This window comes from Mus musculus, chromosome 17 (assembly GCF_000001635.26).
Source record: "Mus musculus strain C57BL/6J chromosome 17, GRCm38.p6 C57BL/6J".
NCBI lineage: Eukaryota > Metazoa > Chordata > Mammalia > Rodentia > Muridae > Mus > Mus musculus.
Window position 1 is genome coordinate 38045380 of NC_000083.6, and position 15925 is coordinate 38061304.

Below are 15925 nucleotides of genomic sequence, written 5' to 3' on the forward strand. Positions count from 1 at the left end.
ATTCAGAATGCTAAGTGAATACATTAATCCTTCTGGCATGGGGCCATTACATCATGGAATTTAAAGGAAAATAGATGCAACTAAAAAAAAATCACCTCAAGAAGGAACCAAGACCTAAAAACACAAATATGGTCGGCATTTACCTATAAATGGTACTAGCTATTAGATAAATGATGTTCTAGCTACAATCCATAAATCCAGAAAGGATACAGGAAAAGAGGAGGCCTATAAGGTGGAAGCATAGATCTTCCTAGAAAGGGAAAATTTAAGAGATTCTGTGGATGAATGAGGGTGACTGAACACAGCAGAGAAGGATCAGCTGGGGAGATCAAGGGAAAGAGTACAGTGTAGAGAAAACCAACTAGAATTAGGGGACATTTCAGGTTAGTGTAGAAACTTAATGCACTACGAAATTCCTAGAATCTAGAGGGTGACCTTCATGAGGACTCATTCTAATGGAGAATACAGTCTGAACTGGCAATCCTCTGAAGTCAAGCAGGACTTCAGTGGTAGGAATGGGTTACATTCAGTTGTGTTGTTTTCTGTGGAGGCCAAATGGAGATCCCTAAACAACTCAGGCTAATGGTGAGACAAAGAATATAAGCACCGGGGTGGGGAGGTCTTGCACAAGCTATGTGTTAGCTACATAAGCTTCTTAAGAAGAATACCATCTTCTACACTACTTACATGGGGGAAATGGAAGAACTTTAAGAGGTCAGCAGAAATTCTCATATAATGGGACACACTCAGGAGGATTCAAATCAAACAGTGCTGCCAAAGGAAACTCAGGGTATCTCAAGAACACTCCTGACCAAATCTATAGTAGCCTTAGGACTGATAACCACAGCTTCTTGTGGGAGAAGAGTTGTGTTCTCCGAATCAGAAGTTACCCCTTCAAAAAGCAGTGACCCCAGACCATTACCAACTTTCATACGCATATTCCTGGCTTTAGAGAAGGAGCTCTGTTTTCTCTCTCTCTGCCTCAGGGCCTTAGGGAAAGACCACTAGGCTGGTACTGCCTCTGTCAAGCATGTTCCAGAGTTTCAGAGCAGCTATGTCATTCTCCATACAAGCAGACCTCTGCGAAAGGCTAGCTTGATCAGGCCTGCACTCAACACAACAGAATTTTTTCTACCATTTCAAATAATTGTCACCAGTTGTCATCTTGCTCATGTAGCAGAACTATTCTTTTTCTCTAGGAAAAAAACAAAAAACAAAAAACAGCCGCCTAGTGGCTATTTGTAAATCAAGGTTGTTTTCCTTTCTTATGGTTTAAAGACATATATCTGGGCAGTCCTGGTGAACAAACATGTGTATCCTGGGACTCTAATCTTTAACAGATCTGGACAGCATATTACTTATCTGTGGATGTTTTACAGGCAGTCCTCCTTCAGCTAAACTCTACTTGGTATGACTTAGTATTTCCTAAGCATTAGTGAATCCTTTACATTTTCAATTCTATTCTTTTACACCAGAGTTTAATACTGGATTGCTACCTAACACATGAGATGCAATGTCCACAAAATTAAATGATAAGGGTATTAATAGGTAGAAACTAGGGTTATCCGAGTTTGGCATCCTGCTAAGGATGTTTCTACACACAAGTCACAGTGCAGATGCTGCCCTCACAGTGAAGTTACTCAAAAGCTACCTCTGGGTCCTCATAGTGGTTAGAACCACAAGGGACTCTACAGATGGCAGCAGGTTCCCACCTATCCCGGGGGAAAGACTCACCAAACCAGCTCCCGAACTCTGCCCCCTGCTCCTCCACACTGTTTAGCAATGGCCCTGTGTTGGGAGCCGCCCTCACATTTGCCATTATAAGATGGCGCTGACAGCTGTGTTCTAAGTGGTAAACATAATCTGCACACGTGCAGGGGCAGTTTTCCCGCCATGTGTTCTGCCTTTCCCGTGATGACAACTGGGCCGATGGGCTGCAGCCAATCAGGGAGTAATACGTCCTAGGCGGAGGATAATTCTCCTTAAAAGGGACGGGGTTTTGCCATTCTTTTTCTCTCTCTCTTGCTCTTGCTTTCTCTCTCTTGTTCTTGCTTTTTCTCTCTCTTGCTCTTGTTTTCTCTCTCTCTTGTTCTTGCTTTCTCTCTCTCTTGTTCTTGTTTTTTCTCTCTCTTGTTCTTGCTTTTTCTCTCTCTTGCTCTTGCTTTCTTGTTCTTGTTCCTTTCTCTCTCTTGCTCTCTTGCTCTCTTGCTCTCTGGCTCCTGAAGATGTAAGCAATAAAGCTTTTGCCGCAGAAGATTCCGGTTTGCTGCGTTCTTCCTGGCCAGTCGCGTGAATGCGTGTAAGAGTTGGTGCCGAAACCCCGGACGAGAAGACCTGGGACGAGAAAACCCGGGACGGGACGAGGAAACCCGGGACGAGAAATCCTGGGACAAGAAAACCTGGAATGGTTACCATCACCGGCGCAAGAAAGATTCCTCATTCCAGAACCAGAACTGCGGGTCACGGTAATAAAGTGTTCCCGTAAAACAGACTGTTGAGAAGGATTCAACTGCGTGAATTCAGAACTCTTCAGCTGGGGAATGGTGGTAATGAAGTGTTCCCGTAAAACAGACTGTTGAGAAGGATTCAACTGCGTGAATTCAGAACTCTTCAGCTGGGGAACGGTGGTAATGAAGTGTTCCCGTAAAACAGACTGTTGAGAAGGATTCAACTGCGTGAATTCAGAACTCTTCAGCTGGGGAATGGTGGTAATGAAGTGTTCCCGTAAAACAGACTGTTGAGAAGGATTCAACTGCGTGAATTCAGAACTCTTCAGCTGGGGAACAGGGTACTCGTAAGTATAGCTTTACAAGGTAAGTCTGGCCTTGAACTTTCTAACGAAATTCAAGACAGTCTATCAGAAGTAAAGTGGGAAATAGCTTTACAAGGTAAGTCTGGCCTTGAACTTTCTAACGAAATTCAAGACAGTCTATCAGAAGTAAAGTGGGAAATAGCTTTACAAGGTATGTTTGGCCTTGAACTTTTTCTAGTGTTAGGAGCCTTTTTGTTCCTTTTCACATGTTATCAAGTGGTTAAGGCAGGGCTGAAAATTCTGGATGAAATTCAGGGCAATCTATCAGAAGTAAAGCGGGGAGAGAGAGTAGGAGCAAAGAGGAAATATGGTACACAAAATAAGTACACAGGCCTTTCCACGGGTCTTGAACCTGAGGAAAAGTTTAGGTCAGGTAAGAATACCTGGGGAGAGATTGGAAGGAAGGAGAAGGAAAAAGAAAAGAAAAAAGATCAATCAGCGGAGGTTTCTAGGAGAAGGAGCCTATACTCATCACTAGGTGAGCTCAAGGAGCCAGTTCTTAATAGTTCTGAATCAGATGAAAAGGCTATTAGGGCCTGGAAGGCGCTCTCCCGAGCAGGTGAAGCCACTGGACAACTAACAAAGATCGTCCAGAGACCTCAGGAGTCATTCTCAGATTTTGTGGCCAGAATGACAGAGGCAGCAGAGCGTATTTTTGGAGATTCAGAGCAAGCCGCACCTCTGGTAGAATAGCTTATTTATGAGCAAGCCACGCAGGAATGCAGAGCGGCCATAGCCCCAAGAAAGAACAAAGGTTTACAAGACTGGCTCAGGGTTTGTCAGGAGCTTGGGGGACCCCTCATTATGCGTTACTTCCATTCAGTATAAGAAATTTACTAGGGTAGCTAATTTGTCAAAAAGTCTTTCTCAGTATATGTTACAGAATTGGACGGCTGAATTTGAACAGACCCTTCGGGAATTGAGACTTCAGGTCAACTCCACGCGCTTGGACCTGTTCCCTGATCAAAGGATTACCCAATTGGATCTCCTCAGCATTTTCCTTCTTTAAAGAATGGGTGGGATTATTTGGAGATATACTTTGCTGTGGATTAGTGTTGCTTCTTTGGTTGGTCTGTAAGCTTAAGGCCTAAACTAGGAGAGACAAGGTGGTTATTGCCCAGGCACTTGCAGCTCTAGAACATGGTGCTTCCCCTGATATATCTATGCTTAAGCAATAGGTCGCTGGCCATTCAGCTCTTGCACCCCACGAGGCTAGTCTCATTGCACGGGATAGAGTGAGTGTGCTTCAGCAGCCCGAGAGAATTGCACGGCTAAGCACTGCAGTAGAAGGGCTCTGCGGCACATATGAGCCTATTCTAGGGAGACATGTCATCTTTCATGAAGGTTCAGTGTCCTAGTTCCCTTCCCCCAGGTAAAACGACACGGGAGCAGGTCAGGGTTGCTCTGGGTAAAAGCCTGTGAGCCTAAGAGCTAATCCTGTACATGGCTCCTTTACCTGCACACTGGGGATTTGACCTCTATCTCCACTCTCATTAATATGGGTGGCCTATTGCTCTTATTAAAAGAAAAGGGGGAGATGTTGGGAGCCGCCCTCACATTTGCCATTATAAGATGGCGCTGACAGCTGTGTTCTAAGTGGTAAACATAATCTGCACACGTGCAGGGGCAGTTTTCCCGCCATGTGTTCTGCCTTTCTCGTGATGACAACTGGGCCGATGGGCTGCAGCCAATCAGGGAGTAATACGTCCTAGGTGGAGGATAATTCTCCTTAAAAGGGACGGGGTTTTGCCATTCTTTCTCTCTCTCTTGTTCTTGCTTTCTCTCTCTCTTGTTCTTTCTCTTGCTTTCTTGTTCTTTTTCTTTCTCTCTCTTGCTCTCTTGCTCTCTGGCTCCTGAAGATGTAAGCAATAAAGCTTTTGCCGCAGAAGATTCCGGTTTGTTGCGTTCTTCCTGGCCGGTCGCGTGAACGCGTGTAAGAGCCCTGTGCTAACCATGTTGAAACTTTGGAGCTCGCCTGATTGCACCTCACAGCACCCAGCAGCAGGTATCAGAGCTTAGGACACCAGACCACTCAAGCAGTCTCAGCAACTCCAGGCTCCCAGAAGAACCTCCCTCCTCTTTGACTGGCGGGTCTGTCTGAAGGTTCTGATTGGCCAGTATGTCTTGAGTGACATGAGCATATCTCCTAGGGTTTGAGTTTGCGGGAGGTCCACAGCTGAGTGCCTTCTAGCCCAGAATTCCAGACAAGAGGCAGATCTTTTCTGAATCTTCAGGGATTCGCATTTCAGTAGCACTTTTGCCTCCATTAGCTTACACATCTGTCTTCCCACGTGGGGCCACAGATGACCCAGAACTCTAGTTTGCACTGCTCAACAGCCAACTCCTCCTCTTTCTGGGCATTGAGCCTGTGCTCACCAGGTTCTGACTTCAAAGTTTTCCTGAGCTCCTCTACAGAAGGGTGAAGGTACTTCCCCCTCTTCCTCCTGGAATCAAGGTAGATAGTATGGATAACCCATTAGCAAATTGCAGTGAAGTTATTAATCTGTTCTACAAGTGGAAGAGTGCTCAAAATGTAAACAATTTAAAGAGAAATTTAGGAAACTAGAGGTGTTTTTTTTTTTTTTTTTTAATATTTTTTGATGTTGTTGTTTTTGTGGCTGAATCTCGTTGGGTTCAGGGAAACTACAACTACTGCACACCTGGTAGGGATGAGATAAGCCTGAGAAAAAGCAGGAAATGATGACAAACAATGTGGAGCACTTATTTTTACTGGCACTTCTTCCCTGTGGCAGGCAAGGAAATCATGCGAGTCATTTTCCAACCAATGATTTCCTTCAAGAAAGGTCACGCTGCAATTTTTCCGAGGGAGTCTGGGTATGTTTTCTTAGAACTTTTCCTACTCCTGTAAATGCTGAGTCAAGTTCTCTGCTGAAAGTGGTCACAATTCTCACATATGCCAAGGACATGGAACACACATTCCCCCGTCACAAAGAAAACCTCAACAGATACAAGACTATTGAAGTTCCCTTTTAATTACATTAAATTAGGTTGCCATGGATGAATGCTGATTTCTACAGCAACAGAAACAATAGAAAGCCTACCAACACAAGGAAACTGAGAAACTCCTCAAGAACCACTGAGTCAAAGAAGAGATAAATATAGAAATTAAATGTAGAGCAACCAAACTAAGCTTATTTAAAAAAAATGGTCTATGCAGAAAACATGTCAGCTTAAGAATTATATAAAACTGGCATTTCCTGGAGATGAAGAAATGGCTCAGTGATTAAGAGCACCGTCTGTTCTTCCAGAGAACCTGGGGCCAATTCTCAGCTCCCATGTGACAGGTCGCAACTGGTTGTAATTTAAGTCTCAGGAGATCTGGCACCCTCTTCTGCCTCCTGGGTACTAGGCATGCATGTGGTGAACATATATACATGCAGCTAAAACACTCATACATAATAAACAAAAACTATAAAAAGAGAATGGCAATTCTTTGTCCACATAATTTGATTGAAATTAATATTTATAATGATAATCATGGTCAAATAAACATTTTATTGTTCTATAATTAAATCAAATACCTGAAAAGTGATGTGATCACCTGAATCACCTAAAATCTAAAAATGCAATACATATACAAATTAGTAAACATTAGTATACTCACATATAGCTGAAAAGTAATACTTTCCACACACTTGTTAAGATTTTATAAATATAGTAGCTTGGGTTTAGTTTGTTGTTGTTTTTTGCACATGTCCTTTTGCAGGTAATGTACGCAGAATACACGCCATAAATGTATGCAGAATACACGCCAGGAGCTCAATTTTTGTTCTATTGGCTCTCTTCAGTTGAATCCAGGCAGGTTCCTATTTGTTTTTGTTCTTGTTCGGTCATTTTTCTCTGTGTATGTTACAAGGATAGTTTTGCTCTCACAATGCTTTATACTTTCCATATGCACATGAGTTCTCTTGGGAGGAAAGTCTTAACTTTCTTGTTTATAACATGCAATGGTATGTTGGGTAAGAAGGGATTTTTCTAATTTTGCCAAGCTGGTAGCTGGAGGATATTTCATTTTTGAAGATCATTCTTGAAGCTATTTTCTGGTGTCAGCACTATCACTGTTGTAGACTTGCAAACTGGCCAAATGGACAGAAGCTATTCGGGGACTAAGCATGCCTTATAATTACTTGAAGATGCCATTTCACTATGTTGTTTGGTCCTTTTTGAAAGAAGAAATCAGGAGAAGGGGATGGGGGAAGAGGATCTCTGCACGGAGAGATAGAGAGGGGGACAGCATTTGGGACGTAAATAAATTAATAAAATAAGTAAGTAAATAAATACATAAATATAAAAATAAAGAAGCAGAAATCAAACTATACAGGAAAGTCAGATTTAATTTATAGGAAACAAATACAGAAGTAGATGCTCACAGTCATCTATAAGACGGAACACAGGGCCCCCAATGAAGGAGCTAGAGAAAGCACCCAAGGAGCTGAAGGGGTCTGCAACCCTATAGGTGGAACAGCAATATGAGCTAACCAGTACCCCCAGAGCTTGTGTCTCTAGCTGCATATGTAGCAGAAGATGGACTAGTTGGCCATCACTGGGAAGAGAGGCCCCTTGGTATTGCAATCTTTATATGCCCCAGTACAGGGGAATGCCAGGGCCAAGAAGTGGGAGTGGGTGGGTAGGGAAGCAGGGCGGGGGGAGGGTATAGAGAACTTTCAGGTTAGCATTTGAAATTTGAAATGTATATAAAGAGAATATCTAACAAAAAAAATAGAAGTCATAGGCAAAGTACATAGAGACTATGGAAATATTTTGTGTCTCTTCAAAACATTAGGCACTGTTTTCAGCATCTCAGTGAATTTTCCCCAACACTTTGGCCTTAAAAGTCTTTACTGCATGTAATTAGGCTCAGAACAATGATTCTGAGGAGTAGATAATTATAGTCCTTCTGTTTTGGTGAGTCATGCCTACAACAGTAGTGCAGTTTTAGTGTAATGGTAATTTTTTTTATTTCTTTAAAACTTTCTGTACATTTAATTGGAATTTTATCTTTCATTATACACATAAAGATTAAAGATTATAATTTTATTTTGTGTATTAGAATAACTTCTACCATTAATTGTGCTCAAATTGCTTCAACTTTGTTCATTGAAAGCTCTTCCATGGTGGCTTCTGTGTGTTTTCAGCATATTGCATGTACTTCATAACTTCAATTGTTTGTTGCCTTATTTTTGAAATGACCTGACTACTTCTCCAAGGAACTCTGGTTTCTTTTATTATGGAATGACAACTAGAATCCAATTATCTGATGCTAGCTGACCTTTTATATTAGTCTTCCATAACTTGTAAACCCATTTGAATTCCTGTATATGGTGTGTGTATGTATGTGTGTGTGTGTGTGTGTGTGTGTGTGTGTGTGTGTGTGTGTGTCTGAAACTATGTTTAGAATCACCTGGGTGGAGTTCTTTTCTGCTCCCCTGGTAGAAATCATATAGCATGGGGGAAGGAACTACACCTGAGCACACAATTTTAGGCCCTGGGTGCTCAAAGCCTGGAGTGTGGACTGACTTAACATTACAGAGCGGACACTAACAATTCACTGCCCTGAGAACTAGATAGCTGTTCCAGTCCAATGCAATGGGTTTACACGTGTTGAGGAATATGGAATTGTAACATAATAACGAGATCACTTAGAAGTAATTTGTTGGAAGATCTCCAAATGTATGTTGATTCATCTGTGCATACAAAATTTATAGATTTTAGAAAAATCTTGCAAATATATCAATAAATTTTTCACCTTTGTTTCGTCTCCTGTAATATCACTAATATTTCCTTTAAAATCATTTACATCTTAGAAAATGCTGACAATTACATCTCATACTTTTTCTTTAGTGGTTTGTAGCATATAGTTTCAAAAGTTGACAGTTTGCATTATTGGAATGTTTACATGTTCTCTAAAGAGAATCCACAAAAGAACTATTTAATTCAGCATTGCATGTGTATATAATTACACCTGAAGAATTTAGTGACTTTCATGAGAAGAAATACTCTGCCTCATAGAGTTATTAAGGCGTTAAGTGCCATGTTTTGAGAACCTGTGTAGAGTGCAGAGGTAACAGGCATATCAGGGGTTGGACAATGACTAAGAATGGATAAAGAGAATATCCATTTTCAAGTTTCCTGAGATATTATCATGTGATTTTAAACTCTGCCCAGATGAAAATATTTAAGTACTAGACTAACCTACTAAAGATATCTAGTAGCAAGCATACATTCCCATTATTTGTAATTAAAAATAGTGCCAAGTAAAGAGAATACTCTAAAACAAAGTTATGTTCCTTAAAGATTGTTTTAAGACAGCCAAGAATAGCACAGTGGTCGTCTTTGTTTACTTGGACAGACTGTGCACCCTTTCAGGAGCACTTCAGGATCCTCAGTTACCTATTCATAGTCAGAACTTTCTTCAGGCCCAGAGTTCTTCTCAGTGCTGCCTTCACTTCCTTGTTCCTTAAGCTATAGATGATGGGGTTCAGCATGGAAGTCACCGCTGTGTAGAAAAGGGCCAAGAGTTTGTCCATTCCTGGTGAGTGGCTAGACTTGGGCCTCAAGTAGTTAATAGATCCTGAGCCAAAAAACAGTGTGACTACAAGTAGATGGGAAGAACAGGTAGAGAAAGCTTTATGGCGCCCCTCGGGTGAAGGCATCACCAGCACTGCAACCAGAATTCGGACATAGGAATAAATGATGAGTAAAAATGGACTAGAAATACAGAGGATGGCTACCACAAAGATGGCAGCCTCATTTTGGGATGTATCTCCACAGGCAAGTGCCAGGACAGGTGGAAGGTCACAGAAGAAGTGGTCTATCTCACAGGGGCCACAGAAGTTTAAGGAGAAAATAAAATTGGTTTGTCCCAACCCTACAATGCAACCTGTTCCCCATGAAACTATTGCCAAATGGGCACATACCCCACGATTCATTCGGGTTGTATAGTGGAGTGGGGAGCATATGGCCATGCAGCGGTCAAAGGCCATGGCTGCCAGTAGGCAGCACTCAGTTATACCAAATAGTGTGAAGAAAAACATCTGTGTGGCACATCCCTCCCGAGAGATCCCTCGGGCCTCACTCACAAGGCTCTGCAACATCTTCGGTATGACAGTACAAGTGTAGCCAATCTCCAGGAGAGACAAGTTGGCCAGAAAGAAGTACATGGGAGTGTGTAGGGCTGGACTGGTGCAGATGGCAAGGGTTATGAGTGCATTTCCTGTCAGTGATACTAAGAACATGAGGAGGATGAGGGTAAACAGGAGGAAGCATTCTCCAGGGACCTCAGAGAACTTGGCAAATGCAAAGCGTTTGACAGACAAGCTGTTCTCCTGCCACAGAGAGCAGTTGACACTCATCTCCTGGAAGACAGAACAGTAAGTCATTAGAAGGATTCTTGCAGATGAAAGGAATACTTTTAATACTTTTAGAGCCCCAGTTACATCAGAGACAGAATCTTTCTCTGCGGTCATAATATCAAAGCTTAGAAACAATCCATTCCCACGGATTTTCATATCTAATACTTTCTCTGTTAACATTAGGGGATTTTCCAAAGTGTACTGACCATTGAGCAAAGTGTACAAGGATTTACAGAAGATGGTGGAAACTTGCAGTCCTGGCACTATTGAAGCTCAAGCAGAAGACTTACCATGGGTCTAAGTTCAGCTTCACATGTTGCGTTAGCTATCATTCAAATAAAAGAAAAGGAAAAGCATTAATTGTATCTCAATTCTTTACACATTCTTCTCATTAACTAGTTATCAATGTTACACAGGAAAATTGATCAACCCACACGCATCTCTATGCTTTCCTGTTGCCTCATATACAGTCTCTTCAACCATTCTCTGTGTGTATTGGGCCCAGATTATTCTGTGATTGCTATTGCTAGTATTTAGATCCACGCATTAAAAGTATTGTTTCGTCAAGACTCATACTTTTGGAAGTAAAAGTAAAATTAAATAACAACTCAATAAATAAATGATTCCTCTTTTTAATGTATAGAATTAAAGGCAGAGCACATGCTGATGTCTGGGCAGTAATGGGGTGGTCAGAGAAGCTTCTTAAGATGAATAAGCTGAGACATGAAAGAGAAGGATCAATTAAAAAACACAATAGCCCTTCATGCCACAAGCCTCAACATGGCAGCTGATTTCTATAACTTAATAGTTCCTATCTCTTTATAGAGCATGTTTTCTTAGTTAGGGTATCACTGATTATGCAGTAAATTTCTTATTTCTTAATATTGTTCATGATATTCTATGAATCAGACTATTGAGTTAAATAAAGAAAAAAAAAAGCAAAAGAGATGGTGCCTTGGTATGTAGTCCAGGTTAACCTCAAATTCATAATTCCTCTGTCTCAGTCTCTTGAATGCTAGAATTCTAAGAGCAAGACATGGTGCCTGGCTTGATAGAAATTTCTTCCTAACCTTCCATCTCAACAGACCTTACATTATAATTCTATCAAACTACCTGTATTTCTCCACACATATTATCTATACAGTTCATTCCTCTCTGCTCATCTTTGTATAGGGTAGCTGCTGTGTGCTTGCTTGGTTGCTTACATGAAAAACTGGTCATTCCCAAAACAGTCTTGTCTATTTTCCAGATATAATTCATCTCTTCTGCCTACAGTTACACTCTGTTTTTACATTATAATTGCTAAACTAGCCTTTACTACTCTGGTGGGGACTTCTCATTTATACAGAGACTGAGTATGGGCCTGAGTATGGATGTCAATGTTCTTATCATTATGTTTACCATCTTTAACACTCTTTGAGTTCTCATGTAATGAGAAGTCCCAGTGTTTAGCTTACTCTGTCGCCTTAGGTATTCTGCCTGTCCCTGCCCATTATATCATCTGAAGTTCAGTCTCATGTCCCTCAAATATTGGAGATGAAGTGAACTTATTTTTCTCCCAGTCTGATAACTTTTTATTTCAAATGAGATGACCTTTATTGTTTTGTAGGGTGTATGTATCTTTGCTGAAGTTTGGGTTTTCTTGCCAAAAATCAAAAACACCATATTTTTCCTAACAAGTTAGAATAGGAGATATCACGAGGCTATTAGGGCCTCCCTCTATTCACTTGATATACTGCCACAGGTTATGCTATATTGTAAGTGAATAGGTCAGCTCATGGTTGATCCACAAATCAAATGTGGACTTCAGTATTTCCAAATTATAAATAAACATGTTACTCATGTTCATAAACACATATGAGACATGCCACATATATGTGTATGCCTGTATATTCATGCAGAAACATGGACAATAGAGTAAAGCAAGGGGAGATTGTGTATGAGTTAAAATGTTAGTATAAACAACAATGCAGGGTAACAGCATTTGTTCACACTCTGCTTCTCCATTTGGTCACTTATAAAAGGGGATGAGGGGGAAAAAAAAAGTATTCCCCATGAGGTTGCTGCAGTGAGAATTATGTTAATTTCCCAAATCAGTAAAGTTGATCAAATACTGAATGCTTCTCAGCTACATAGGAAATGAACATGTGTGTACTACCCATAACAACTTTAGATTTACCTTTGTGTACACTCTATTTTGGGGAATTTACCACCATAATATATAATTTTTGTTCCTATTAACTAACTGATCATAAGATTTTTTTTCTATAGAGGATTAGAAAACCACTCTCCTCAAAACAAAACAAAAGAAAACAAAAAACCCAAAAACAGTACATAGTTCTCTTATCCTGGGGGGATATAGTTTTGTATACTAGCTTATTGGATCTATTAGATTAGATAAGCATCCATTCATGTAAAAGTTCTAAAAAATGTAAGTATAGAGAATACAGGACTGACTTAAAGCTCTCATAGTTATGAAGCAGGAGGTCTGTTATACTTACTTGTTGTCTCAGTGGACTTCGCTCTTGTAAAAATTTGCTGAAATGAGAAGGAGCCTATTGTGATGCATTTAACATTTATTTTAATATACTGTAAACATTTCTCTGTATTAAATTAAAACAAAACAAAAACCCAAATAAATAGTCCTGCCAAAACCAACACAGAAAATAGCTATTTTTTAACCTGAAATATTTTTCAAGCATCTCGCCTTTCATTAATAGTTTCTGTATTCTGTATAGATAGCTCTCTAGTTAGAGAAGAAGGCCTTGCCTCTCTCAGTTAAATTTCCAAGAAACTCAGCTCAAGACCCAGAATGTTATATTTTCATTTAAATTTGTGTCATAAGAATGATTTGCTCAGGAATAATGTGTAGATTCTTGAGAAACAAGTGTCACAGCACTCTGATGTAGATATCCTATCTGCCTCTCATTTCTTACATTTTCTTGACCTAAATTGTGGGTTCATTATTTACTTGTAAGCACCACATGATGTAATCCTCCCCATCTTTCTAGTTCAGTTGTTTGAACTGGTTTTCTAACAGTAACGAGCTCTATTTTATACATAGACTTTCAGTGTTATAAAAATCAGGTGTGCACTAAGCACTGGTAAGATTCTGAAGGTTCATATTGTGTTTTTATTGGCAACTGTATGTATGCACATAGCCTGAAGATAAAACTCAAGCACACTCTACATAGCTTTGCTTTGCAAATGGTGCAGATAGAAAAAAATTGTTTTCCATGTTGTCACAAGGTTAGAAATGTTCACTGGTGGGTTCAGTCCCTTATATGATCTTTTAAATCAACCACACACTGTTAGGAAGTTTTCTGAAACACTGCAGTGTCCGTACGTCGAAATTCTCTGGAATTGTTCATCTTCACTACTATATAGTAACTACTTCTAAATTCTATAACAGCACACACAACTTGTGTAGATTGCTTAGGAAAACATTATTAGGAGGCTCACTCATGATTTCCCAGGTTCCTCCTATTTACTCACCTAGGACCATTTATGCAGCCGAATGGAAGAGAAGGATCAGTTAAACAGCACAATAGCCGTTCATGCCACAAGCCTCAACATGGCAGCTGATTTCTATAACTTAATAGTTCCTATCTCTTTATAGAACATGTTTTCTTAGTTAGGGTATCACTGGTTATGCATTAGGTTTCTGATTTCTTAATATTGTTCATGATATTCTATGAATCAGACTATTGAGTTAAATAAAGAAAAAAACACAACACAATAGAGACTGTGGGATCACTTGACTAGATTACAATGTATGGTATAACTAGAGTATTACTGAGATAAATGAGTTCTAATTATGAAGACATAAGTGATTAATGTACTACACAGCTGTTTTTGGAGAGGGATACTGGAGTCTGCCTAAATTTGAATAACCTTCAAAGGAAGAGGCAATAATTGCTTAGAATAACAAGAATGGAAATGTTTTGAGTATCAGATATCCTTTTATATACTTTAATTCACTCTCCTCAAGTCTGATCTAGAAAAATTAACTATTACACCTACCTCAATCACAGTATATGAAGAGATAATAAGGTCGTTTCTACTTCTGATTAGCCACTCCCGGGTTTCTGTTCATCTTCTCCTTACAACATATATGGAACACACACCATCCCCATCTTCGTCTCTACATTGTATTGAAAAGCTTTTGCTACAGTCAGAAACCATGCTTGATGTCAAGAAGATTGCCTCTCTCAGGAGAGAGCACTATGTCCTTCAAGGCAATGTCCAATATCACACACTCATACACACACACACACACACACACACACACACACACACACACACACATACACACACCACACCACATCACACCACACCACACGCTTACTTTACTATTTCCATTATATGCACTTTCTTCTTTCCTGGAAAACAATGAGCTACAAACATATTATACAAAAAAATCTGTCTTCTGAGTCCTTTTTCTTTTACTCTCCCCAGGAGACTCACAATCTCTTCTCACTGGTGTGTTTCAGGAGGCTTCTCATTGCCCTCCTGAGAGACCTTATGGATAGGACAATAGCTCTGTGCAGAGGAGCCGAATTCTGCAACAGCCTTTTCCCCTGAGAAAGTTCTATCACAGAAGATCTGAAACATTCCATCTACAAGGAAGTATCTCAATAAGCTAATCATCTTTCTAATGAATCAAAATTGCCACACTGATGCTAAATACCATCTCCTGGAGAAAAAAAAAGTCATATAAACCACAGATCTTGTTCATGCCTAGGCACTCTGGGTTTTGTGGTTTTGTGATGAATATTATATTATTATCTTGTTAGTGATAACTGAGTAAAGTTTTCATTCACATCATAGTATGTTTCATCATACTGTGGGTGTGCTATGGATGCTAGTTACTTCTTTTTGTTACCAATTATCACTTGCTTTTAAAAAAATCATAAAAATATTTCGGGTTTTATGTAGTGAAATTTTCATTATATACAATATTATGTGTCACTGATATTATACACCTATTTATTTCTAAGAAAAATCACATAGTGTGTAAATTGTTCTACTATACTGCTGTACTCAGTCCCTTCTATTGTGTGGTAAGTGATTGTTGTTCTTATTGCTTTATCTTTGTCACAGTTAGGTTGGTTTGAGTTTTATTCCTGAAGGGAGGTATTATTGACCTGATTTGGGCAACAGAAATCGAAGAGTTGTTCCATGTTCTACTATATTTTGGAAGAGTTTGAGGGTTATTATTTATGCTGTATTAAGTGGTTGACAGAATCCATCAAAAAATTTGGAATGCAAGTCAGATGAGGGAAAAAAAAAGTGCTGACCATATCCTGGACACTCTCCTGATAACATGGCAAGAGTGGAGCCACTCTCTACCCAAATAAACCTTGGGTTTACTCAACCACATAGTGACTAAAGCCAAGTCATGATAGCACCAGTTAGGCTTCTGTTTCCCCATCTGAGAACTTGACTTAGAAATCATGTGATAGCAATCTGTCTAACTGATAGGCTTGGAAAATTCATGCCTCCTCTAGAGTGCTTTGGTATTTGAATTGGTGTGCATTTACGTTTACTTATCCAATCAGGTTTGAATATGTAGATTAGGTGCATTTTCTTCCCTGTCCTTTTTTTCTCCCCTTTCCCGTGTCTCCAGCTCTATAAACTAGCCCTACCATTTCAGTTCAGAAGCTGTCCTCTGATACAGTCTCCTGGAATTTTTATACTAACCATACCCACCATCACCAAGAGCCTGATCCCCAGCTCC

At 40.0% G+C, this 15925-nt stretch overlaps 1 protein-coding gene across 2 annotated transcripts; it reads right to left on the reverse strand.

The window, feature by feature from the left end:
* Window positions 1-9219: 9219 nt before the first annotated feature.
* On the reverse strand, window positions 9220-14405 carry Olfr129 (olfactory receptor 129). 2 transcript variants are annotated; one of them, NM_146327.2, is made up of 4 exons: window positions 14209-14405; window positions 12687-12723; window positions 10476-10510; window positions 9220-10188 (listed from the first exon to the last, which is right to left on the reverse strand). In NM_146327.2, the coding sequence occupies exon 4, from the start codon at window positions 10183-10185 to the stop codon at window positions 9220-9222; it is 966 nt and encodes a 321-aa protein (NP_666439.2). In that variant the 5' UTR covers window positions 10186-10188; window positions 10476-10510; window positions 12687-12723; window positions 14209-14405. The 2 variants fall into 2 exon arrangements, with proteins under 2 accessions (NP_666439.2, XP_030105671.1); XM_030249811.1 differs by lacking the exons at window positions 10476-10510; window positions 12687-12723; window positions 14209-14405 and having other exon boundaries at window positions 9220-9425; window positions 9846-10185.
* Window positions 14406-15925: the final 1520 nt, after the last annotated feature.

Excerpts from the sequence above, each read along its gene's own strand:
- Olfr129 (NM_146327.2), bottom strand. The coding sequence starts at position 10,185 with ATGAGTGTCAACTGCTCTCTGTGGCAGGAGAACAGCTTGTCTGTCAAA.